The sequence below is a fragment of the Thalia democratica genome, chromosome 3 (genome assembly GCF_965202585.1).
Source record: "Thalia democratica chromosome 3, ktThaDemo2.hap1.1, whole genome shotgun sequence".
Lineage (NCBI taxonomy): Eukaryota > Metazoa > Chordata > Thaliacea > Salpida > Salpidae > Thalia > Thalia democratica.
In genome coordinates, this window is record NC_139167.1 from 43,235,937 (window position 1) to 43,263,373 (window position 27,437).

Sequence of the window (27,437 nt, forward strand, 5' to 3'; positions counted from 1 at the left end):
ATTTCTGATATACTGAGGTATAACTAAATGTTCATCAACTAGTCAAGGAACTAAAGTTAACAAAGTCTAAAGATATAGAGAGGTGAGTTAGCATTTAAAAACATATTTTAGATTAAAAATATACAATAAACGTAATTTGAGCAATACTAAAAAGATTAAAATTTTAAGAATTCTAAAATGCGTAACTAAACGAGAGTGCGTAACGTCACGAGTGCGTAAAGATGCGAGAGGTTACTGTAAATGTTGAACGCCTTTTACATTTAAAGTCCCTTGCCTTGTACTAAATATTTTTTTAATCAAACCGCAGTATAAAGTATCTTGGAAATAATCCCATTCTGTAATTAGAAACAGCACTCAAGTAGGACGTCATAATATAAACGATTTAGGTACTACATATATTAATGCATATTGTAACAGCGATCAATCGTTGGTCTATTAAATTGCAAACTTTTCCAAAACTTAAAAAGCTCAAATCATTTTCAGAATGATGAATTCAAGTTTATTTCTATAACTTAATATAAAAATCGATGCTAATTAAGTGTACAAACTAATATTGACCATTCAATTTGCTTCAAATGGAAAAGCAACAGTTTTGAGCATTTATTAGTCAATTTTTATTGCAGTTTAAATATTATTTTTTATAATTTTGTAATAGCATTTAAAAAAAATCATATTCATTTCAAAAATATTACTTGAAAATGATGTATGTCCAAGTATTGCAAAAAAAAAACTTATACACCGGTAGTTGTAAACAGTACTAAAATATACTTAATATTATAAAATATTTCTATTTTATCTATCTATAAAAAGCAATACCTTAAGACTTACAGTAATTAAATTCCTAACTTTAAGTAAGAGAATCTTTGATACTGAACTTAAGGGCGACCAAAATGTCAGATCAGTATGAGCTGACATAACTTTCTTGAGCTAGATTAAATTCATTTAGTTCTTTTTATATACTTATACTATGAAGGCAAAACCTACAAGTTTGTTAAGGGGAATTAAATCATCTACAAGTCGCAAACTTTAGTGCTATTTTCTAATCATAATTATTACTTGAAGCAGTAGCATGGAAACCTTTTAAATTGCCAAAATACATTTTTGATTTCATAATAAAGACTTGATTTGTTCAATTTTACTAAACATAAACTTGCTACAGGAGTTACAGAATAGCCTAAAACTTTATAATGTACACACTTACTTTAAACTTGTACAGAATTTTAACATTGTAAAAAAAATACAGAGCTAATTGAAAATAAAGAAACTACTTAAACTGTTTTTCGAAAATTAAAGTCAGTTCTTAAGTATTGGTGGTGTTATTTCTTTAGGGAGGTTTTAGTAAACTGCAATTAAATTGATTTTTCGATGTAGAATATAAATAACTTATGATTAAATAAGTATGTTGATCTTCTCTCATAACTTATAAATTTTTATCAACAGAAATTAAAAACTATTATGTGCAAACACTATAGTTTTTACACATTTGTGTACAGTTTAGACATAAGATAAAATTTTCTTTAAATCATACTTTATCAGTTCGAAATTAATTTTGGAACACGATCGTTCTATTCGCAAAGTCTAAATTTGTTATAAAAAGTATCAAATAACTTATCAAACTTAGAACAGATTTATTTAGTATTATTTCACTACAGGAATATTTAAATAAAGTATATTTTTTGATAGAAAAAGCAAAATGTAACAACGGAACAAAGTTTTTCAACTTTATAAGAGTTAAGTAATTATAAATGTAAAACCAAAAAACAGAATGTAATTATTTAAAAACGGGACATATACGAAAAAGTTCATGTACTTTAAAATCGCTTGGGAAAACATAAAAAGCAAAAAGTAATCTTGTTATAATTCTTTAGACACAAAAGTATTTAAAATAATTTTTAGTAGTAATCAGTATACATTTTTAAGCTGTTATTTTAAATTATAAGAGTAAGTTTGTTTTAGATAAACTGCTCGCCATTTATTAAACCATAGAATTGAGCAAGTAAAAGTTAAATTAGTTTAAACAAAGGTCTTTTAATTGCTAAAAATTAAAAACAACAATTATAAAACAAAAATATTAGATTAAATCATGATGTACAAATTGTAAAGGTTCCTACTTAAATTAATTTTATAAAAAGCGCAGATTAATTCAAAAGTTATTATTTACTTAGTAAGCCCTACATATGTGTTAAATTGTCAATACTGAAAGTAAAGCTTACAATTAGGTTAAAGTTAACCCGAAAGACGGTAAGGTTCATGTACATGAGCGATAAAACCAATAGCTATAAAACTAGTTTAGATTGTTTTCAGCGTTTTGTGATTGCAACGAAGTGCTAGTTCCAGCAGATTCCTTCTGCTGCTTTTTCTTGTTATAAGAATCAATAAGCATTTGCTGTTGCAGACAAATTTGCTGAAGTCGTAGCTGATCATCTACAGAAAGCGAACCTTGTTGCTGACTCTGGTTAAAACCTGACTGAAGCATCGAAGATTGCAAAATCTGATGCTTTGAAAAATCGTTCTGATTTGACTTGTACATTTGTTGTTGCTGTTGTTGTTGGAAATATTGTTGTGGTTGAGGAATCCAATGTGATGAATTCGGTTCTTTATTATGACTGTACAATATATTGCCTTGGGAGGAATGATACACATCATTTCGCTGCATATAAAGTATTTAGTTTTAGCAAAAAAACTTGTCTTATTTACATTTATAAATAGTGTATATACTTAAACATTCAAGTTATATATTTACACAACAAAAAACTATGACATTGTAATTTGCTTTTAATTAAATAATTGAAAGTTCTCAACTTAAGTGGCTTTAAGGAAATTAGTTATATTTTATTTTCAGTATATTAAAACCAACCCAATGTTTCACTTTTATATTAAGATATAAGAGATCATCGGTTGTTAAAATAATTCTCAAAATTTTTTTGAACAAATAAATGGAAGGTATATAAAAACATAATAAGTGAAACAAAATAAAAACACAAAGTATTGAAAAACTTATGGTTTAAAACTTACGGTTAGATAAACTTGTGTTTAATAATAAAGATAAGTTAATTAAACCATAAGTTTTTCAATACTTGGTTTTTATATACCTTCCATTTATTTTTTCAAAAAATTTTTTTGAGAATTATTTTAATAACTGATAATTTCTTATATCTTAATATAAGAGTGAAACATTGTTTCTTTTATAATAAACTGTGAAAATAAAATATAACAAAAAACTATGGACAGTAATTGATTTTTAATACTATGTTAATTAGCAAAAACAAAAAAAATATATAACTATAAGATGTAGTTATGCAATTTACAAATTTATTTTAAAGAATGTGGAGGAATAAAAGTTTATCTTACAGCTAATAAAAAGTATAATATTTTACAGTATTTTTACTGGGTAAATGAGCGCAACTCAAAAAGTATAGAAAACTAGTTATTTAGTTTTTGTAAATTTATTAGAATTCTAACTTACTCATTTAAATATAACTTATAAAACAATTGATTAAATTATCTGTGGAAAAAAAGTTTAATGCAATAATATAAGATGCAAGGACTTTTCACGAATTATATAAAGTGGTCGAGTCTTATATAACACTCTTAACTAAATTATAATTACAAATTATAGCTTATTAAAAAATCATTTCATTACCACTTTGCTTTTAATGAGTTTTATTAAAAAAAAATTAATACAATTTTTTTTTAATTACGCGGGAGGCTAAGACTTCTTTTAACAGTCCAGCCTGTGAAAGATTGTATCTGGAAAATGTTAATCGTTGACTAAAAAAGTTGTCCACCTTCAGTTTTAATTATAGGAGGGTATTTTTGCTTAGTTTTTCCAAGTTTAAGTAGTATATTTTTTATCATATTATTATGGTGTATTATAGTTAAGTAAACTTTGAATTATTTATTTTATAAAAGAATTCTATGATTGAGAGTTTAATAATTTGTAACTAAATGTGGAAAATAAAAAACTTCCTTATAACTGAAATTTTCTTTTTAGCTTTTAAGAAAAATCAAATTTTAACAGTTTTTTGTAGTCAAACTATTAATAAATTGATTGTATGAGATTTTCTAGCAAAATAAACTTTTTACAAAAAGTTACTTTTTACAAAAAGTTTATTAAATTTTGAAATCCATTAAAGTTTTTTATTTAATTTGTTAAACTCTAACTGACCAATTCTTTTTCCTGAAAGTAATTTCTGTATATATTTAATTTCAAGCGTTTACATAAGAAAAATAATTAACTAATGCTTAAAAAGCTAAATGACCGTGAAGTAAAAACAACACAAATGAATAAAATAAAAAAATAACATATCAACCGGTTCATTATTAGATTTCGAAAAGATTTATAGTGTTGAAAAATAAAAATGAATTATTGAATTTTTTTATTATATTACATAAGATCTGTAGGCTAAAAGTTTAAAAAACTTAAGTAAAGTTTCTAAAATTTAAAGTCAGGACTAAGTAAATAGTATTATGTGTTTATAATAATTCTTATTAATTTAATATCGAAAAATACTATTTACAATAATTGAAAAACAAACTGTTTATTACTTAAGTTGTTGTTTATTACTAGTAAGTTGAGAAAAAACTTTAAGTTAGTAAGTTTATATTTATGCGAGTACAGAAAACTCTAATAGAAATTTAATTTAAAAAAGTAGCTATAGTTGTTTTAAAAGGGCTACGTTTTAAAATAATAAGTATTTTTTAGAACAGTCTATAACAACAATACTAAGTGTTTATTTTAATATTGTAAGTTAATCTCAAGTAAGACACGTAGATTAGTTTAAGACTACATTATTTGATACCACATTATTCCCGTTTTAACTCCGGTATAAGCACAACACACCATTATGTTTTACACTGTTTTTGAAAAACCTTAAATTATTTGAATAGTTTAACCAAATTTTTACTGTTTTTTACCTACAAATATATGTTTATCGTAAATATATTCAAAACTTAAATATATAGTTTTGTATGACTTTTGATTTTACATGAATCTTTTACAGACTCCGTAAAGCTGTTCATATTTTATGAACAGCGAAACGCCGTAAGTCAACGGTTGTTTTGATTTTCCAACGTGCTATGCCTGTTTGGATCTCTATGACTTTACACCTTAAATTTGATGCTTAATGGGTTGCCAAAGATTTTTTAAATATTATTATGTTTTCTTAATTTCTTCCGATTTTTAGAAAGTAATTTTTTTTGTTCATTTTTAGTATAAAACTAAGTTTAAGGTAAAACACTGTCTTTAAATAGTAAAAATATGTAAAAAGATACTGATCAAAAAGATCAGAGCACACTGTAATGCTACTTTAAAAGTATTTATAATAAAAAAGTTCTTAAAATAAAACAAAAATTAATTCTGTAAAAAAAAAGCTTTTTTGTATCTAAACATAGTTTTAAATGTAGAAATTGTTCAAACTTCCAGGTATTTATCAAAACTTCTCAAATTCCAGGTTTTTCCAGCATTTCAGGTTTTTTGACAACTCTATAAATTAAAAAACTCAAAAATACTATGAATTATATCTCTTATGAAAAATTACCTCGCAATTCTTGCTTTCAGTACTAAATCGCTGATGGCCAATCGCTGATGGCAAGGTAAATTGAAACGAAGTATCAGTAGTTTCAGACACTGCTTCATTCTGTGTTACTACATTAGGTAAAAAATTACTACCGTTAGCTTGTTGTTCATTATTGTTTACGTTAAGAAGAGGTTGATTTTGAGAAGAATCATCATTAGTTTTGACGCAAAATATTTTGTCATCAAACGTTCGTATGTAAGTTCCCTTTCTTGTTTGCATGATCGTTATTTCTTCTCCTACATTAAGTAAAACGTAAACAATCAAGTTACAATAAAGGTTTAGCACAAAATGTAGTTTTAAAACCATTTAAATTAGTTATCTTGACAAAAATATCTTAAAATTTCATTTTTGTGTACAAAAACATAAGAAGTTTGTTTTATATATTAGATTTATTCAAAACAAAACAAATTTGATGAAAAAAACAACTGAAAACCATAGTTTTCAACTTCGGAACTTAAATAGACGTACAATTAAACATCCTTCTTAAATAAAAAAATCACCTGCTTTAATTCTGTCCCTTCCTATGCTGTTTCCTCCGGATTGTACTGACATAGTAGTTTGCAGAGCTAAAATTCCATTATTTCCACTTATTGTCATAGTATTTGCCATTGGAATGGGAATATCAGTTGTTGCAGTAACTTTTACACATTTTACATTACTTCCAGTAGCTTGTGGTGAAGTTTCCTGTTGTCCGGGTACGATTGTATTACCCGTACTTCGGCTGTGTGGACCACTTACATAAACCATGTTTTTGGAACACTAACAGCCAAAGTACCGTAGTATGTTAAATGCTTGTTCAAAATAATACGTAATTCAACTATTAAAAAAAACAGCATGCATAAAATATGAAAATTAAAACCCAGAAACAAAAAAACTTGATTATATTTTTAGTCTTTACTATCAATTCTAACTTTTACGTTTCTGTTTTTTTTTTTAAACCAATATGTTTCTAAATTGATCATTTCGTATTTAGTACGTTTTTAACTCAAACTTTTTTAACCCATTATACTTATAAGACTTTTACTTTTTATTTCATTATTTTAAATACCTATGTTAAAGATGCTAAAAATTAACTCGTGGTTGTAAAGCAAAAAATTAACTAAATTGTTCAGGGTTGCCACTCTTCGAAGCCAAAAAAAGCCAAACGCAACTTAAAAAAAGACCTTAAAAATTTTTGCGACCCAGGTATAATTGACTATTCCTTTAGAATTTATACTGTTATACGTATTTCATTTATCATTAAGACCATGACGATAAATACATACCTTACACTCACAGGGTTGCCTTTAGTTTTTTTCAAAAAATTTTCCAGGTTTTCCTAATTTCTTCCAGGTTTTTAAAAGTACACATTTTTGGGTCTACTTTTAGTTTAAAGTTAAGTTTAAGGTAAGAAACTGTGTAAAATAGTATAATAACATTGAAAAGATACTGTAAAGCTACTTTAAATATGTTTTTCTAAAAAAAATTTTTGATGATGACAAATTTTTTTTGTTTATATGATAGAACTTTGGAGTCAAATCGAAATTTTAATACCGAACATGTGAAAGTTGTTAAAATTCCAGGTTTTTTTTTAGTTATTTTTGTTCAAAATTCCAGGTTTTTCAAAATTTCTCAAGTTCCAGGTTTTTTTTTTGCCTAAATTGTCAAATTCCAGGTTTTTCCAGGATTCCAGGTGAAGTTGCAACCCTGCACTCAATATTAAACATACTTTTGTAAAAGTGTAAAAACTTTTTGTTATCACCATAACTTTTAATTTCAGCACTGAAATAAAACTTTAAATGTTATAATAAAGCATAGCTAATGCAAGGCGGAAAACTAAACCAAAAATAAACTAAATTGATACTCGAAACTTAAATTGTAGAAAACAAGCTTTAAAATCAAATAGCCTGAGTTTTTATACCACCTATATACTCTATACAATGTTCTCACTAATTCTTATGAAAAAAATTCTAGAGAAATTCATAGAAAAAAATTCGAAATTCCAGTAAAAATTATCAAAGAACTTTTGTCCGTTAGGTGGTGTTAGAGAACAATTATATTAAGCTACTAATTCCTACTCTTTTTTAACTTAATTCTAATACAAATTTATATGTTGATATGACTGTACTCTTTTCATCAGAGTTATTTTACGACATTATTAAAATATTGGACAGTATAGTGTATATCAAAACAATAGGACAAGTTGTTCAAAAATTTAAAGCTTAGAACCTTTTTTTTAACAGATATTTTAAAAGCAAACGTAAGTAAGCTTCAAAGAATTGCTTGCAAAATTCTAAAAATTAAATATTGTGGCTATGTATAAATTTTTTTGAAAATTCTTGAATCTCCCCAGAGATTAAAAAAAAAAATTTAACCAAAAAATAACATATATTTCGACTTAAAAAAAAAACTTGTATTATTTTCCAACGGGTACTATATCATTTCAGATACTAGGTAAATGTACATACACATTTAAGTACTTCAGGTGTTTTTGTGTAGTTGTTAAAAAGTTTAATTTCGATACAAATTTAAGATTTTTTTTGGGTAAGCTGGAACAGAAGTTAACAGAAATTGGCCGCAATTTAACTTATATAACTTCTGAAATACTTTAAGAAGAAAACGAAACAAAACCAATTTGAAAAAAGAAGAAACCCAGTTCTAATCAACAAGATATAACTCTAAGTTTATCTTTATAGCCAACCAAAAGTCAATTACCACTGTGCATAGGCCACACTAAAACAAAAAAGTCTTTTTCTGCCTAAACTACTTTTAAATTCTTTTTTTAAACTTTATCAGTACTTTAGAGCAAACATGAAATTAACAGGGTTGCCACTGATTTTTGAAAAGTTCCTTCCAAGTTTTTTAAAAGTACAAGTTTTTGGGTCTACTTTTTTGGTCAAGGTTTAAAGTTAAGTTTAAGATTAAATACTGTGCTAAGTAGTATAACAACATTGAAAAGATACTGTAAAGTTTCTTTAAATGTGTTTTTTAATAAAATTACTTTTCATGATGACAAATTTTATTAATAAAAACAAATTATACAGTAATCTTCCTTTATTGTACCAACATATGTTTCTGTGTGTTAACGAATCAACACACTTTAACTAGGTTCTTTAAAAAATAATTACTGTAATGTAAGAATAGAAGCATAGAATAAAGTAGGTGTATACATGTTCTCATTAAAATTTAAATAATTTCTACAGATTTAACAGGTTAATAGTTAATAATAGGTAAAATACATGTTAAATCGGATATGTTTTTATGAACTGGTTTCACTAGGATCTTTTGTTAGCAAACGATTAAATCTATATTTTTAGCAGTTAGACATATTTTGTTATCTATATGATAGATTTTTTGTGTCAAATCAAAATTTTACTACTTACATGTAAAAATTGTTTATAATTCCAGGCTTTTTTTTTAATTTCTCAATTTCCAGGTTTTTTAGCCTAAATTCTCAAATTACAGGTTTTTCAAGGATTCTAGGTTTTGTGGCAACCCTGAATTAAATGGTCATAAAATATTAGTTAGTTTGAAAAATGTAGACCTTTTGTTGCTATGAAAAAACTTAAGTCAAGAAGTATTAAATTAAATGGATCTGGCAGGAATCAATATTTCTAAAAATAAAGATCCAGAGTTGGAAGATAACAAGAAAAGCCAAATTCAGATTCAAATGTTTGTAATTATCAAGTTAGAGAAGTAAAAGTTTGAAATGAGTGCCAGTTTAAAACGAAAAAGTTAAAAATAATCAGCTCCTACTTTTGATAAGTTAAGTTTAACAAAAATAAATGTTTTATTTTGATTCAATTAGTAACTATGAATGATAACCATGAGAAACAATTGTAAATAAAATAAAAACATAATCGTTTTGAAAAAATTTACTAATAAAAAAGCATCTAAGTGACCTTTAAAAATATTTAAATTAATTTTAAAATACTATTAAATAAACTTATCAACTATCATAAAATGGATTTAAAGTACTTACGTTAGCATTTATGTAGGTGTACTGTGATTGTAAGTTAAAGTTTTTTCGTGTACTAGATGATGTAGTGTATGGCTGAACACTAGCAACAGGTCTACCTTGGCCATTGAAGCATCCAAACTTGTAATGAGGGCTAAAAAAGAATTAGACATACTTAAATATATTCAATTTATCAACAAACTTGGGAAAAAATAACTTCAAACAGTATAAGATTTTTTTGTTTTCCAATAATTTTAATCGATAATATAAAAACATAGCATAGGTTTCTTATGTATGCTTTTTATTTAAAGGAAATTTACTATTAAGTATTGTTTGTTGCATTTTATATTGCATATCTGTTTTAGAAACAAATGTGTTGTTATAAATTATCTACACGGTATGTTTTCATGTGGTAGATTTGTAAAAGATGAACGATTCAAAACACTTTTATGAAAACAAAAAATCTCCTTTAAATACATGAAAAGCCAAGCCTGTATATTTAAATAAAATTATGTTAAAAAAAAAAGATGGCTGACCAAAATGTAGGTACGACAGAAAGCGAGGTGCTTTATTTAAGGGCATAGGGGATAAGGCACTTTTTTACATGTTGATCTTATTTTAAAGATCTTTTACTTAGCTAATAGTTGCTTTTTACCGTTTTGTAAAATTCAAATTAGTTTTTTAGATATGAGGGTACAAAGTAGGAAAGCCCAATAGGTTCTTTATAGAAGGACCAAAGTAAAAAGGCAAAAAAAGACTATTTCATTAAAAATCTATCTTCTCCTATAGTTTTAAGCAATCTTTCTTAAACATTTTCACTTTAATATTTATGAGTAATAAACATTTCTATTGTAAAAAAATAAATGTTGGGCAAAAATTAAAAAAAATATTTAATTTAATAAAAATTAATGTTAAAAACAAGGTTTTAATAATAAATTCAAACAAGTATAGCTCCTTTATTTTGAAAGAAGAGCAAAGTAACTCAAGCTAATACATATATAGTATACGAAAAATTCAACTTGATAGAGCAAATACGCAAATTCTGCAGAAGGGTCAAATTAAAAATCATTTTTTGCACCGAAGAAGAAAACCCATGCAGTGAAAATTTTAAAGAAACATACAAATTCAAATCTAGATTTACCTTCTAACTAACAAACGAGCTGAAGGAATTTGAAAGCGACATGTTTAATTTAGCCAAAAATTAAAATAGAGAAAAGTTAACAATAAATTCCAGAAAATAAATAGAAACAGACATAAAGAAGATCACAACAACAAAAGAGATACTTGTCAGAGCTGACAAAAACACAAACTACTACCAAATTCTAAAAGATGATTACAACAGAATGTTACTGAAGAAAATAAGAGAAGAATACAAGAAATGCGATAATAGCATAATTGACGAAATAAACACAGAAGCATATGAAATTGTTAAAAATCTTAAGCTAGATGATAGAATAAGCACCCTTCCATTGAAACAATGTTACATCCTACTGTAAAACCATAAGAAAGACTTCAACAGCAAAATGCAAGTAAGACTAACAAACCCAACAGGGTGGAATAGGAATTATAAGTAAGCGGATAATCGACAATATAAAAAAACAAGGCAGAAAAGAGTTTAACCAATGGATAACCTCTGACGAGGTCCTAACCTGGTTCAGAATATTAGAAATTGGAAAATATAAACTGTCTAAATTCGACATCATCTCTTTTTATCCTAGCATCAGTAGAAAAGCATCCTAAAAATAGCATTAACCTTTGGACAACTATATGAAAAGATAGAAGATCATGAAATCAAAGTTAGAATCAATGCAACAAAATCCGTGCTTTACCGTCTAGAACAAACTTGGATCAAAACAAATAATAACAACAGTATGCTACTTGACGTAACTGTGTGAGGAAAGCAAGGTGCTAAAATTTATGAGATTGTAGGTTTATACATACTAAACGGTATAAAAATAGATTAAATTGATTAGAAGTCGGAATTTATAGAGAAAATGGGCTTATAGCGCTTGACAAAAATACAAGTGTACCGGAGATCACAAAAGTCAAGAGGAGAATGCACAAATATACAAACAAAAAGTAATTAAATTTGAAATATAAAACCCAGCATATGAAATAAACTACCTAGATATAAACTGAGTTCAAAAAATAGAACAATCCAACCATACAGAAAGTCAAACACCGAAATTAAATATATTGATATTAACTCAAACCACCCTCAGACAATCATAAGGCCAAGTATGATTGAAAGAAGGACCAACAAAAACTCAAGCAATAAAGAATTATTCGACTTATCAAAGCACGTATAAAATGAAGCACTAAAAAGAAGTTGACCCAACAAAGATATTAAATATATCGATAGAAATAATATCACAGCCAAAAAAGGTAAAATAGAAAACGAAAAGTGTTGTGGTTTAACCCGCTATATGACAAGGTAATAAAAACAAACACAGACAGAAATTTTATCAACATAATAAACAAACATTTTGGAGAAAAGAGTAAAATTAAGAAATTGATCACCAAAAATAATGTAACGATCAGCTACTCCTGCATGATTAACATTAAAAACATAACAAATGTCATAACTCTAAAATCCTCCAAGCCAATAAAGAAAAATAAAAGTGCAACTGCAGAAAAAAAACACGAATGTCCATTGTAAAATCCTAAATGTAGAAAAGAAAATGTCATAAATGAAGCTAAAATAGAGTCTAACAACGACAACAAAGTGTATATAAGACTAAGAGAAAACTAAATCAAAAATATAATCGCAGTGCGTAAAACAACATTTAAGACTAACCTAGATCAAAAGAACTATCTAAAATATAAGAACTCAACCGAACTATCTAAAGAAATCCACAAATTAAAAGATAAAAAACCAAGAGTATGAAATCCTTTGGAGAATAATCAAACAAATTCGGAAAGCTAGATAAGGAAAAGACACATGCAAGCTATGTATAACAGAGGTCCTAACAACTTTAGAGTAGAAAAAGAACTGCATTAACAAAAGAAACGAACTCATGAACACATGTAGCATCAAGCAAAATACTTACTTAAGGATTATTAAACATAAGCAAAGTGCTCTATATAGTTTGTAATGACAGATGTATTTATTTTTATGCATGTGTACTAAAAATTTGTTTTTGCTATTTTATTATTACTTTTCTGTTAAAATTTTCATACACTAAGTTTTTACCATGAAATTTTGTTTACGTAACTTACTAATTTATTTTACTTATACCTAATTAACTAAAAGCAAACTAATTAACTACTTAAAAAAAAATAACACGCTTATTAGTTTTATAATTTCTAAAATAAAGATAGCCATATGTAGTGATTTTGCAAGTTTATTTTGACTGAAAAGCACTGGTAGTAATACCACTGCGAAACTGTTTTGGAATTAACTTATAATCACTGAATCGTTGAATATAATTAAATTAATTACTTTTTTAACTTTAGTCATAAAATTCTTAAATTTTAAATTTATTTTTACAATACGATTTTTTCTACTAATGCAAGGACCATTTTCTTAAAATTTTAGGTTGTCCAAAAAATTAAGGGAAAAATAGATTCTTAGTTAATTGTTTTTAATTCTAAAAAATCGTCAATGAAAAATTTATCCCCCATACGGTTGTATCGAAAACTTTTTATACAACTAACAATGTCTCAAAAGTGAATCAATACTTTTGTTCTGTGAAAAGTATCTTATAGTATATAATTAAAGCTTTCATATTCGGTCTAATGTTAATTTTTTTAAAAAAAGTTTGCCCCCATACCTCAATTGATTACGAAACTCAGCTATTAAGAAATATTTAACTTTATTCTTCTTTGAAAAATACAAATCTAATATAAACAAAGATACTATAGTATGTAAAATAGTTATAACCTAATTAAAAAGTAAAGTTTTACCTTTATATCTGTTACCAATATACACACAACAAACTGTTTTAGAAATTATACACATTTTCACGTATCAAAGTAGATGGGTTTATATTTTCTTTAAATTACTTTTTAAATTGGTTGTTACCATTTAATAAAAAAGCAAACCTCGCATTTCATTATTATCTATAAGCTTATCTGTAAGCATAACAGTATCCGCTATTTGGCGTTACAAACATATCGATAAAGCAAAGTTACTGCATATAAAAACGTAAACAACAATAGAAATTGTTCAAATTCCCGCTTAGCTATTACAGCTCAGTTGTTTTAAATCTTAAAATTTAGTACTAGCTTAAACACTTTAAACTTGCATTGCTGTTTTGAAAAACTAAATATCAATGTTAACTATCTTTCGCTAAAGTTGAGAACTATAATTGATTGATTAAAAACTAGAATAGGGATGAGCAACTTACGGCCCGCCACAACAGAAATCTTGGCCTAAGATGTATTTTCTAGAATGAAAACATTTTGTGCAAATAAAAAGAGCTAACCAATACTTAAAAAATAAAACTAGTATCATAATAAGTATTTAAACACATGCAAATTTTTTTTAAATAACCAGATATTAAAAACTACTTACTAACATAAAAAGTGATAATTAACTTCAAATATTACATTGTATTTACTTTTATAACAGTTAAAAACTTATTAAACATAAGAAATACATATCAGCTGTATATACAAGCTTTTTAACTTCTTTGTTTTTTACAATTATTCCAAATAAAAAAATTCAAAGAAATTTTTGTTTAGCGATTTCAGAAAATAAAAATAAATCAAAAAACTTAATGAACATAAAAACCATTAAAATTTTTAATTACATATAACAAAAGTTCTACATCTACAACTAATACTAACCGACTGGTAGGTAGACTTATAGAGCGGTTACAATTTGCAACTCTTTTGTAATTTGAAGAGTTATCACCATGAGAGCTGCCAGCTGGAATTGCACGACTTGTACTACTGTAGTAATTGATGTAAGAAGGTCTCCTGGATATGGTAAGTTATTAACGAGTATCAAGATTTTACGCAGCATTTACGTGGTTTTGTATAATTTATTTCAATTTCTAATTTAATCTTTCGCATTTTCACAGTAGATTTCAATTGTAGATAAAATGTTATTCAAAAAAACTAGAAGTAAAAAACTTTAAAAAAAATTTATGCGTCTAGTTCTAGTTAAATAATCGGAAAAGTCAGGAAGTGTTATTAGCATTGATAAAAATTATAAATAAAACATAAACGTAAATGTACCCAATGGTAGAAGCTAAGAACGTGTGTCAAAATTTTTTTTTTTAGAATTTGATCAAAGTCTTTATACTTTTTATTTTAGCTACCAAATTTGTTTAAATGCATAACTAAAACTCAAAAGTTTTGAACTTAAATTATTTTAAATATTAGCAGGGTTGCCACTCTTTGAGTTAAAAAATTATCCTGAGTGACCAAAAACTGTCATGAGTAACCTTAAACCAGGGTTAGGCAAACTGCGGCCAGCGGGCTGCATTTAAATTTTGTTTTAACTAATTGATAAAATTTTGTTTTCAATTTTTTTTAGTATTTTAGTGATATCTTTAAAAGATAACTATCGCCCAAAATTTTGTTCAAAAACATTAATAAAAAATATGTTTTTTAAGCACATTAAAATCGTTTCTTTCTCGACCTGCCGACCCCTGCCTTAAACTATTCTCAGTATAATAAATTCCTAATAAAAAATTTAACTGTGGCTCTAATTCTAAATAACAAAAAGAAAAGCCGTATATAGATGTTTCTACATTGATGTTTATGGAACAGATGAGAAATACTGATTTTAAAGATTCAACAGCGGTTAGTCGCGACTATGCCTGCCTGACCAGTCCTAATATGGACGAAACGAGTCGTAGGTAGTCTCGGATGCTGTTGGTCGTGTGGTGAAGTTCAATAATTATTATATTATATTATTTTAAAATGGTAATTATTAGGTAGTTTTGGCAAACAGGATACAAAACATTATCTTGCTTTAGACAAATTTAATTCTGTTTCCAACTTTGCTATGTAGGAATAAGTTGATTTAATAAAATATCTTCAAGATAAAATCTATAAATTAGTTCATTAACTTTAATACAGATAGAATTTTGAGTAGTTTAGATTGTTCATGAGTGACAATGCTTAAGTAAGCTAAATTACATAAATAAAAAAGGGATTATTTATAGTTTTAGAAAAATGACTATGTAAAAAATTAATAAACATTTAAACCAAAAGCTAAAAGATAATAATTTATTGAATATTCTAAGGTTTTGAACTTTCAACGTAAAAACTTTATCAATAAAATAAATTAGTCATCTTATAATATGCAAAATTTATATGAAAATAAGATTACACTTACGTATAATTTAGTGTAGACGAAGCCTTTTTGTCTAACTGATAACTTTTCATGGCTTCTTTACGTTGAGCAACAGTTAATTTCTGGTCATTGCAATTGAGCAATAACGATTCATGAGTAAAAGGTTTTTTTGTTAACCAATTACCATGATTCTGTAATATTTATTTGGTTAGTTATTACAAACTAGGACATAAAACAGGTAATAAGTTAGTATTTTTTAAAGTTTATAAAAAAGCAAGTTACTAGGTTTTACAACGAAGGCTGGAAAATAGTTACGTTGTGTAGTAATAAATAATTCTTAAGCTACTGCAATAAAAATGTTAAATAAAGACAAATTTAGTTTTACCAGTTGTCTTCAAAAAACTTTTGATTATACAAAGCAAAAATTATCAAAATATAATTCTTCATTAAATAAATAAAAATTAATCATAAAAAATCCAAAATATATGGTCATTGATGCATTAAATTAGTTTTTCGTTGAATTTAAAAAAGGTTTAGCATACAAAGTTAAAAATCTTTAGTTAGTTTAACATTTGCATTTACAAAAAAGTTATTTAGATCATTACATATTTTTTTTTAGTTTTTTACATACGACAAATTATCTGAGGAGCATCTTATTTAAGTTTACAAACTGCAGTTTTTCTGCTAGTAATTATTTAGGATTTAAAAGTAAGTTAAACTTTAAACATTAAATTATATTTTTTTGTATAACTTGATCAAAAGTTAATTATAAATTTTTTAAATCTATACACAAACTAAAACTAGTTAATGTCTAGTAGAATAATACACCTTTAAAAAATATTTAACTTTAAAAATGATAAACGTGAAAAAAAACTAGATAGACCACTTAATTTTTGAAATGAAGTTTTTGAAGTATATTTAGCTAGTTTGAGCGCATTTTAGGAAACAGAAATTACAACACATCAAATTAAATACGATAAAATTAGGCTTAGTTTTTTTGGTTATATTTTTTGTATATTTTTATAAAAATATTTAACTATTAAAAAAAATACTTACTAATTTTATAAAAAAAAAAATTATAAATAGCAAACTTAAAAAACTAAAGTTTGACTAAAAAATTAAAAACGATCAAAATAAGAACTACTAGATTAATATAATAAGTTTTTCGCAGATAACTAAAATAAAAAGTTTAAAAATTAAAACTTTTAAAATTGTACAAAATTTTATAAATAAATTTAATAAACAAAATTAAACCGAAAAAAAAACGTATTAACAATTGTAAAAAAACAACAAAAAACCTTGCAAAGAGACAACAAAACAGGATCTTCAATATCAGTAGACAATTCATCATATGGTATAGTTGGTAATTCCTTATCACTAAATTCCAACAAACTTACCACTTCACGTTTTGTAAAAACTTGAGTCGGATTGAGCCTATCTACTACCCTGTCTAATGTTATACCAAGTTTCTAATTTAAAATTTGAATAAAATTAAACATAAATTTAAATTAACTACCTAAAAAAGTTTGTTTGACTTATTGAAAAACATTATTTTTGATTATTTAGTCTGCTTACTCACGACTTTCATCTTTTTGAAGATGACCGGAAACTTTTGTTTATAAAAATTTGTATAAGTAATATAATAACAAGGATTATGAATTAGTCTGGACCGCTCTGTAAAAAATTATGCCAATTTAGACCCGAGGGTAAAAACTGGTGCCTACTTTATACAAAATCAAGACTTTCTGAGTAAAGCCTAAGCTTGTACAGCATATCAAATAGGTGTATCGACATGTCCTGATATTAGTAAACAAACCCAGCTATGGTTCGAATGTTAGACTAACCATTGATTAGTCTGCTGTAAACTTGAAAATCAATTTCATTGGCATCTATTTCAAGACACTAAATACAAGAACTAACCCGTGAAGCCTGATTCTCTTTTTTATTTGAGCTATCCTTAATCAGTACTTATAGAACTTTTTTTTAGTAATAAGTACAACATGTCTTACAGCAAAAATGAAACAGTACAAACTTTTTTTTTGAAAATACCTATTCACTGGGTTCACATTGCTCTTCTAACTTATGCAACAGATGATTAAGCACTCTACTTAGGATATAGTTCATAAATTTTTAAATGAATTAAATCTGCTTTAAAAAAGCACAAGGTAAAAACAATACCAGCATTATCACAAAAAAGTGTTCGAATACAAGTACAAGTAGACTGAAGTGTCATAAACAAGTATACCTGCTCTTAACACCAGAGCATCAATTATATTAGAAAGATGTCGGCCCAAATGATGTTGCTGTTTTTTAGTGCTATTTCCGATCATTTGCATGAATCGCATGAATACCGTGTTAAAACTCAAAACTGAGAATAGTTTGAGTTTTCTAGAGGTGTGCTTTATAATTTAAATCGTAATCATTTACAATGCTAATCGTAAAAGAAAACCGAAGTTAAACACACAAGTATTCGCAAATATTTTTATTGACAGTATATTAACTTATATTCATTTCGAACTTCAAACTGCTTGCAGGGTTCAAGGTTTTCAAAATTTCTTCCAGATTTTTTAAAGTATGTACTTGTTTTTGGGTCTATTTTTAGTTTAAACTTAAGTTTAAAGTAAAAAACTGTGTTAAATAGTATAAAAACATTGAAAAAGTACTGTAAAGCTACTTCAAAAATATTTTTAAAAAAAACTTTTGATGATGACAAAAACTTTTTATCTAAATGGTAGATTTGCTGTGTCAAATCAAATTTTTCTACTTAACATGAAAAAATTGTTTAGGTCTTTAAGTGTTTTTTTGTTAAAAATTCCAGGTTTTTTTTTAAATTTCTCAAATGCCAGGTTTTCCCAGGTTTTTTTTTTGCCTAAATTGTCAAATTCCAGAATTTCCAGGTAAAGTGGCAACCCTGAACTCTCTTTTTTAGAACCTAGTATGTTTTGCGCCTTAATCAATTAAGATTTTTATATTCTTCCGAACTGATTTACATTTCATTTAAGTCTTGACAAATAATTGAGTATAATCAAAAAGTTTAAAGTAATCTACCGGATCCATAAAATTCGCATCCGGTTCTTATTTTGAAATTAGAATCCGGCTAGACCCGGATCAAATCTCACTTTGAAACTAGGATTCGACCAGATCCGAATACTAAGATTCGGTAGATCACTTCAATTAGTAGTTACTGTAAATTAGGAAAATCTTAAAACAAAATAAAAACACCCTTCTATTCTACAATGTTTATCAGCATAAAGTTCGATAGTTTATTGACTAATTTCATTTAGCGCATCGTCAGAATAAGCTTGCTTAAAACTGATAATATTATGGTTTAAATTTAGTTATATTTAATGATTTCTAAATATCAAGCTAAAAATAGTTACGTCATAGAGAATTAAATGCAAAAAAAGGTTTGAATTGGAATTAAGTTATACTTTACTGATTAGATTAGATTAGATTCGAGAAAACAGTCACTTCACTTATAACAACGTAAGACTATCTGGATTAAACAACAGCTCTTGTTTAACAATAAGACTAGATTGTTTTGGTACATTGAACAGACTAAAAATGAATGTTTCGGTGTTTGTTATTCAACCTACGGCTTTTAACTTGCAAAATACTATCTAGTGAGCTTTTACAAATGAACTTTTTATTATGTTTTTAAACACGTTTACTAGTTTTGTTTACTGTTTAGTCAAAAACGACTCTTTAAGTGAGGCAAAAAAAAATATCAAAGTGCGCGCAAGTGTAAAACGCACCTACTCACTTATGTTTGCCCTCATTTCTTGCGGGATTTGGGTTTAAATACTGCTTCTCAACATTAAATGGTTTTTAAAGTAGACGAAAATAGCAGCATTTTTTATAGTCATATTACTTCAGCGTTTTGTCGTAAGTTTTTGTCGTAGGTTTTTAACCTTGCAGTTAAAAAAGAATATTTTTATCAGAACTAATTTAAATCTCTTTTTTGCACTTACTAGTGATCTACCGGATCAACAAAATTAGGATCTTGCCGGTTCCGCATACATATTTAAAATTAGGATCCAGCTGGTTCTGAATTAATATTTGAAATTTCGATCCGGCGAGTTCCTGATTCTGACATGGACATGCATATAAAAAAATTGCTTGCATGTACGAAAAATACCCATTAAAATCTATCTCAGGGGTCGGCAAACTGCGGCCCGTAGGCCAAATACATTCCTAAAAGCTAAAATCTGCGGCCCGCGAGGTATTTTCCAGCTCAAAATATACTTTTTTTAAAGAAGTAATAAGAATTTTTTTTTGGTACATAGTATTTCTTAGTATTTAAAATAAGGTGATATGGTCAACATAGAACTTTTAAATTTATGCTTAGAAACAATAATATTTTTCTAAAAAATATATATGAAAATATATTTTTAGTAAATTTATTGCTTGACTTAGATCTGTTTTATTTGTAATATATTTATTATAGTCAATATTGCTAACAAAGTTTTTTTTTTTGAATTTATGGTAACAAGTAGTAACCGAAGTTAATTAAAACTAACCAGACATTCCCTGCTTTGAAACTTGTCTTTCGTATATTTTTTTTTCCATTGACTGGTCTGCTACTAACCTAAACAGAAAAAAGTGTTTTATTTTTTGTAATAACCTGTTATAACAGCTGACTAATACGCTAACATGACTTGTAAGATAATTTAAAAATCTAAAAGACTTTGCTTACTTACTGATGTTTACAACTATATCAGAAGTTGGAACTTCTATAAAATTGCATTAGTAAAATTAATACTTAATAAGTATAACTACATAAAAATATTTGTAAAATTTTTTTAATTAAACATACTACAGCTGACTCAAATGAAAACTAAAAAGCTTTAGAATAATTAATATAGGTTAGACAGTTAGTATAATTGATATTGTATTGAAAAACAAAACTACCTATAAATATAAGTTTTTTTTTGTTGTCCGTAGCGATAGCACCTACAAACAGCCTGAGCATCGTAACAAGGGTTCCAGCTGGCATCAGTTACAACGACACGGTTTGCACCTATCAAGTTTATACCTAGACATCCAGCTCTATAAAACAAAGTATATAGTATTATTGCAAAAGGAAATTAAAACATTATTTTACAATCTTTATACCTAGACATCCAGCTCTATAAAACAAAGTATAAAGTGATATTGCAAAAGGAAATTAAAACATTATTTAACAATCTTTACAGTTTTATATTAAACGTCGTTAAAGTTTTTAAATAGCTGCTCAAGTGTAATTAAAGTATTTTAGTCATTAATTTAGTTCAAAAACCGTTATATAACTATTAATAAAAAACAAACTTAGTTGACAAAAGAAACATCCACAAGTCATTACTATTCGGATTATTAAACTGATTAATAAGTTTTTCTCGTTCTGATGAGCTTGTGTTTCCGTCTAAACGCAGATACGATCGTCCTTTTTTCCATTTCCTAAAGTTTCATTTTACAATAGAAACTATGTTTTATATAAACAAAATCAGCATAGTTTTTTAATTACTAAAAATTAGCAACTATGTTTAAATACTGTATTAATTGTTTCTATTTTGTTTAAGAAAAAAGTAATTTATAACTCTGTGATTACAAGTAGGTACAAGAATTTTTTGTAACTTTTTAATAACTATTTTTTTACACTGTTCATAAAAAAAAGGGAACTTATTTAATGTTTCAATAATTATTTACCTTGATAAAAAATAACATAGATACCATATTAAGAAAATGTTTACAAACTTTGACATGCCAGTAGAACCAGGATACTTAGGAACAGTCATAGACGAAAAAAAGCTTTCTATTAGTGAAAGAGTGGACAAAGACTGGCTGAATACAAGAATTTTATCACCTATACTGACAGATTTTTCTACAAGATGCAACAATACCGTCATCTTTCCTGACTGATTTAAATCCATTGTTTGGAAATTTTCATACGTCTTTCCAATCTATGTTATATACCACAAATAAAAACTAAATCATTCTGTTTTGTGAAAAAGCAAGTAAGGTATTTAACTAAACAAAAAAAATTTAATCACTACATTTATTTTTTTAACGTTTACAAAACAAAAATATAAATATATATGTTTAATAATAACAAATTTTAAAATAACTCTTTCTTTATTAAATTAACACATGTTTCTTCAACGGAGCTCTGTAAAAAAATAAATACTGTAAGGAAAGAATAGAAGCTTAAGTAGGTGTATGTATGTGTTTTAAAAAAATAAGAATAAATACTATAGATTAATGTAGATTAGTTATTAATAATAGATACAATACATAATGTTAACCCCGACTGATAAAAAACTCTATAATATTTGTAATTATTATAAAAGGTGTGGATTCTGGTACGCTTAATTTATTGGTACTACTCATCATAATTAAAACCAACCTTATTTAATTACTATCTAATAAATATTTGATTCTATTTGAGACTACTTTGTATAAACCAGACAAGACAGTTTGGGTGATGTATCTATTATTTAAAAGAACCACAAAACAATATTACAAAATCTCTATTTCAAAAATATAAGTTATTTTTAAAACTTTTATAAATCACTTGACAAAAGTGCAAACTTAATAATAAACCAAGCTTAGTGTAGTAAACTATAAAACAAATAAAGAACTGCAGGATTCCCACTTGTTTTTTTCAAAAAAATTTCCAGGTTTTTAAAAGTACACATTTTTGGGTCTATTTTTATTTTAAAGTTAACTTTAAGGTAAGAAACTATGTTAAATAGTATAAAAACATTGAAAAGATATTGTAAAGCTACTTTAAATATCTTTTTAAATAAAAAAAATTTGATGATGACAAATTTTTTTTATTTATATGATAGTTTTTTTGATTCATATCGAAATTTAACTACTGAACATGTGAAAGTTGTTAAAATTCCTTTTTTTTCGAAATTTCTCAAATTCCAGGTTTTTCCAGGTTATTTTTGCCTAAATTGTAGAATTCCAGGTTTTTCCAGGTAAAGTAGCAACCCTGGAAGTGGCAATTATTTAGATCTATTTAAAAAGATTTTTTTTAAATAACTAGAAACTAAATTAAAACACTTAGTGAGCAATAAACTATAAAAAGTTTAATAAACTAATAAACATGTAAATCAAGCTCAAATATTTAATCAATTAAATACCAGTTTATGTATTAACTTTATATCAAAACAATACTTGCAATTAAAATGCAATCCAATAATGTTAAAATAGAATTCTTTCAGTAGATCCTTCTCTCAGCTACAAAAAAAAACACACTAACTGCACACATAAAAATGTATTTGTTATGTTATTTATGAAATGTTTCCTCAGTAATTTACGCCTGATTAATCCTCGTTTCTCGTTGGCTCATTTGGGTGCTTTAAGAGTTCGCTTCAATATATTGTCATTGATGTCTAGCTCTAAATATTCTCTAAATATTCAGAATTCAAACAATGAACAATGCAAGTAATTGCAGAACTTCATTACAATTAAATCTAAATTATGATAAAGTAAAATAACATACAAAATAAAATATAGTATTTTTAATCATTAATTTAAAATAAACTATAGAATTATTTTTATGTACACCTACTAGAATTATTTAATCACATATGTACACCTACTTTAGCTTCTATTCTTCCCTAGCAGTATATATTTTTTTACAAAGCTCCGTTGAAGAAACAGAAACATGTTTTAGTTTAATAAAGAAAGAGTACTATTTAAATATATTATCATTATATTTCCAGTGAACTTGTTTCGCTAGGATCTTTATTAGCAAACGATTAAGTTTAAATTTTGAATAGTTATATACATATTACTACAATAAACAAACTGAAGAGCTGCTCTATTTAACAGAATATAGAAACAACTGTATTTGAAAACGTTGTTTTACTGATATATACATATTTATTTATTAGATTATATAATAAATAAACAGATTTAGACGACCGTTTCGTATATGAGATATAACGTCCCATATTCTCCTCAGCAAAGCTAAAGTTTATTAAAAAAGATTAACAAAAATTTAGAATTTAATTTTTTTATAAATATTATCACGTAGTAATAATGAAGGTTTTTGTGCAGCAAGTAAAGTTTGAAAAATACGCTGTTTTCATTTTTGTTACTGGTTTAAGAATTTGTGCATTTTGAAAAGTTTGGAAAAGTTGTATAAGAAAAATGTTTTTAACTGGTCGTGTACGCGGCTTAACTTTAGTTTGATTTAATATTTGGTTGGCTTTAATTTTGCTGAAAAAGTATTTTTAGTAATGAATGCATATATTTTGTCTTTCGCTTTTCTTGTTTAGTGTTATGGTCTTGTCTGATTTATTAATTTCGAATTTTTCTAAGTTGCAAAGACTGCAGCCGAATTTTGTATTAAATTTTGATTTTGTTCTGTTTAGCATTTCCCATTTAATTTAATATTCTGTGTTAATATCTTTTAAATTCGAAATGTAGTTTGCCAGTTCTGTTGTATGTCTTTTGTTAGTGTTGCTGAATGAAGATTTGTGATTCCTATATCTTTGTTTGAAACTATTTATTGTAGATCCCAAGCACTGTTCGGTTGCTTTATTGGATGTAACTGTTGCTCTATAGATTATGTTAGAAACTAGGTATTGGTTGTTTTAAGGGCAAGGTTCTTTGCGTCAATTGCAAAGTTTATCTTTTGAGTTACTTTTATCGTTTATATTATTTTTGTTTAAAATATTATTGCTGTGTTCTGTTATTTTGCTTCTAAAATTGCTTGTACAACTGTATGATAATTTGCGATATATTGCGGTTGAATATGGTTTTATATGGGTGGCTTTTATCAAAGGATGTGGTAATCAAACTGCCGAAAAATACAAAATTGTTGAAAATTTCGTACTCGTGCATGCCAAATATGTGAAAGGATAATGTCTCATAGTCGCAAAATGTTAGAAGATAAGGCATAGGAACGAAAACAATGCAACTGCAGAGATAAATGCATGGTGGATGGTAGTTGCTTATTATTAAATTTTATCTATAGAGCGACTATAATAACATCAGAGAAAAGTAAGCAGTATGTTGGCTCATTAGGTTTATCGTTTAAAAGTAGGTACACACGCTATAAATGTTCTTTTTAATAACCGTAGTTACAAACTAAAAACTACGATTTCGAAATATATTTCGGATTTGAAAGATAGAAATAAAGATTTTAGCATTAACTGGGAAATTTTAGCACGAAAAAAAACAAATTAAATTTAAAACATGGCTGCACTCTCTGCAATATGGAAAAACACGAGATCTCAAAACTAAACTCAAATCTAGCTTTAAATAAACGAAATGAACTTTTTAGTAATTATAAATATTTTTCAACAATAATTTTAAACGTTTATGCAAACTTAGTGTGTCTTATATTTTTTAATGATTTATATAGTGACATAACAATCCTTAAAGTGTTTTGCTTGATATCATGTACATTTTAAAATATGTTTAAAGATACTATTTTACAATAAACTAACTAACTGAAGAGCTGTTCTGTCTAACAGAACAGTGAAACATTTATATTAGTAAAACGTAGTTTTGTGTTAATATATATGTATATAAATAACTATTCATAAATATAAATTAAAGCGTTTGTTAATAAAAGATCCTAGCGAAACAAGTTCACTGGAATACAAAATAATAACAAATTATAAAGTAATTCTTTGATTTCGTAGCTCCATTGAAGTGTTAATCCGTTAACACACAGAAACATGTGTTAGTGCAATAAATAATAAACAATGATATTTACCGCAAGATCAACAACAACAGCATCCGAGACAATCCTACGACCGGTTTCGTCCTTATTGGGTCTCATCAGGCAGGAATAGTCGCAAGAAACCGCTATTGTGATCTTAAATAAGCGGGCTTAAATACAAAGTACTGAAGCTACCGTTTGTGGATGAGTCCTAATAAGGACGAAACCGGTCGTAGGATTGTCTCGGATGCTGTTGTTGTTGATCTTGCGGTAACAACTCATCTCAACTTTGTTGATGATGGCCGAAATAAATACTGGATAAAACTTAGTGTAATAAAGAAAGGATATTGTATAATTTGTTATTATTATATATACATATATATATTTAGTTATAGGTGTTAAACATTGAAACTGAGTAAACGATACGAAAATTAGTTGTTTTTTTATATTATAAATTTATAGTTTAGTCAAGCTTTATTTAAAACGTAGTATTAGAAAATAACAATGTAAAAAATAAAAAGTTTTAAAGCTAAATTACAGCATTAAAAATTACTTTCAAACTTTAACTTAAAATCTTTGACTTCTATAGCAAATATTGAAGAAACAAAGTAATACTTATAGTTAAAAAAACAATAATCAAAAAAATTAAGTTCATTTACTTGTAACAGCTAAAAACTTCATTATTATTCTGATTTATATTTATTTTCTCTTTTCTTAAGAGTAACGCAAACAGCACTTGGGACATAAAATAAGGTTATACATCACTAAATGGTTTAAAGTGTTTGTCTAGTTGAAAACTATAGACACATTTTTTTCAAATAAATTAGAAACTTGATAAAAACGAGAAGTAATTCACAACCAAATATTTATGTATGTATTGCTAAACTAAAATACTAACTTTAATTACCTGATATTATAAAAGCAACTAAGAATTGAAAAATATATATATATCAAGGATCGTCAATGTGTTTTACTTCTTATTAAGACTGATTAAGTTTAAACAAAAAAGAATAAAATCAAATTGCAAGAAAACAATTAAACCAATGACAAAATTAACTTATTCAAGTTTTAGGCTATTTACTTATTTAGGCTGAATATAAATTTCATATATTTTCTTGTAAATAAACTAACCCATTCATAATTTTCCTTTTCCTTTTCTTCAATACTTGACATGGATTTAGGAGAATTAAAAACATTTTGTTCTTCACCAGAATCAACACTAAATATTATTATGTTCAATCATCTAAAATTATCAATAATACTCTACTTAGGAACTAATACTAATACTTTGTAAAACAAACTATTTTAAATGTTTTTTTAAATCAATTAAAATAATTTATTTAATGCCGTAAATATTATTCTTATAGTTCTATTCAGATAGATTAATGTATATCAAAATCAGTATTAGTACGTTCTATAATTGCGATGTTTTGAAATTTAAAAAGATTATTCTCTACTTAAAAACCTTTACTTTTTTAAAACAAATGGCTATAAAATGCAGTAAACTCAAATTTTTTTTCAAGTTTATAAGCGTTTAAATTGAAAACTGACCACTACTAACAGCAGAGAGCTAATAATGTAATATAAAACACTTTTATTTATGCATTTTGCTCTTTTCTCTGCTTACCAAATAATGCAGTAAAACTTCGTTCGCATTATCTTTCTTTTTCTCTATAAACCGCACACAATTTTCAACTTATTTTATTGTGAGCCAAAATTTTAAATGTAATGTAAAAAAAGAGCGAAATGTTTATTGTGCTGCAGACTGCTGCCGTCTTTTAAATAGCCTTTTTAAGGTGCTTTTGTATATAATAAGTGCTAAAAAAGTTGTGAGATTCATTATAAAAAAAAATAGCTTTAAAACACGTAACTCTCTTATACCTATAAACCATGAATCTGTGTACTAATTTCAAGATAAGTATAAAATAAAAATACCTAAAAACTAATTTTTTTGAGAACAGAAATTCGTTGGTCGATTGTGTTGTATTAAGTTAACGTGAGTTTATA

At 26.3% G+C, this 27,437-nt stretch overlaps 1 protein-coding gene across 3 annotated transcripts in view; it reads right to left on the minus strand.

The window, feature by feature from the left end:
• Window positions 1-1,775: 1,775 nt before the first annotated feature.
• Window positions 1,776-27,437, minus strand: part of LOC145832686 (helicase ARIP4-like) — a 59,268-nt gene continuing 33,606 nt past the window's right edge. Inside the window, exons 15-27 of one of the 3 annotated variants that reach the window (XM_082939991.1) lie at window positions 26,562-26,649; window positions 21,500-21,705; window positions 21,074-21,202; window positions 20,678-20,815; window positions 20,287-20,354; window positions 17,065-17,216; window positions 15,809-15,957; window positions 14,308-14,439; window positions 9,541-9,670; window positions 6,080-6,338; window positions 5,700-5,815; window positions 5,541-5,639; window positions 1,776-2,650 (exon numbers count right to left, since the gene is read on the minus strand). In XM_082939991.1, coding sequence (XP_082796117.1) covers window positions 2,285-2,650; window positions 5,541-5,639; window positions 5,700-5,815; window positions 6,080-6,338; window positions 9,541-9,670; window positions 14,308-14,439; window positions 15,809-15,957; window positions 17,065-17,216; window positions 20,287-20,354; window positions 20,678-20,815; window positions 21,074-21,202; window positions 21,500-21,705; window positions 26,562-26,649 — 2,032 coding nt within the window. In that variant the 3' untranslated portion in view covers window positions 1,776-2,284. Of the gene's footprint in view, window positions 2,651-5,540; window positions 5,816-6,079; window positions 6,339-9,540; window positions 9,671-14,307; window positions 14,440-15,808; window positions 15,958-17,064; window positions 17,217-20,286; window positions 20,355-20,677; window positions 20,816-21,073; window positions 21,203-21,499; window positions 21,706-26,561; window positions 26,650-27,437 lie in introns of all 3 variants that reach the window. The other 2 variants (XM_082939992.1, XM_082939990.1) reach the window with 2 other exon arrangements.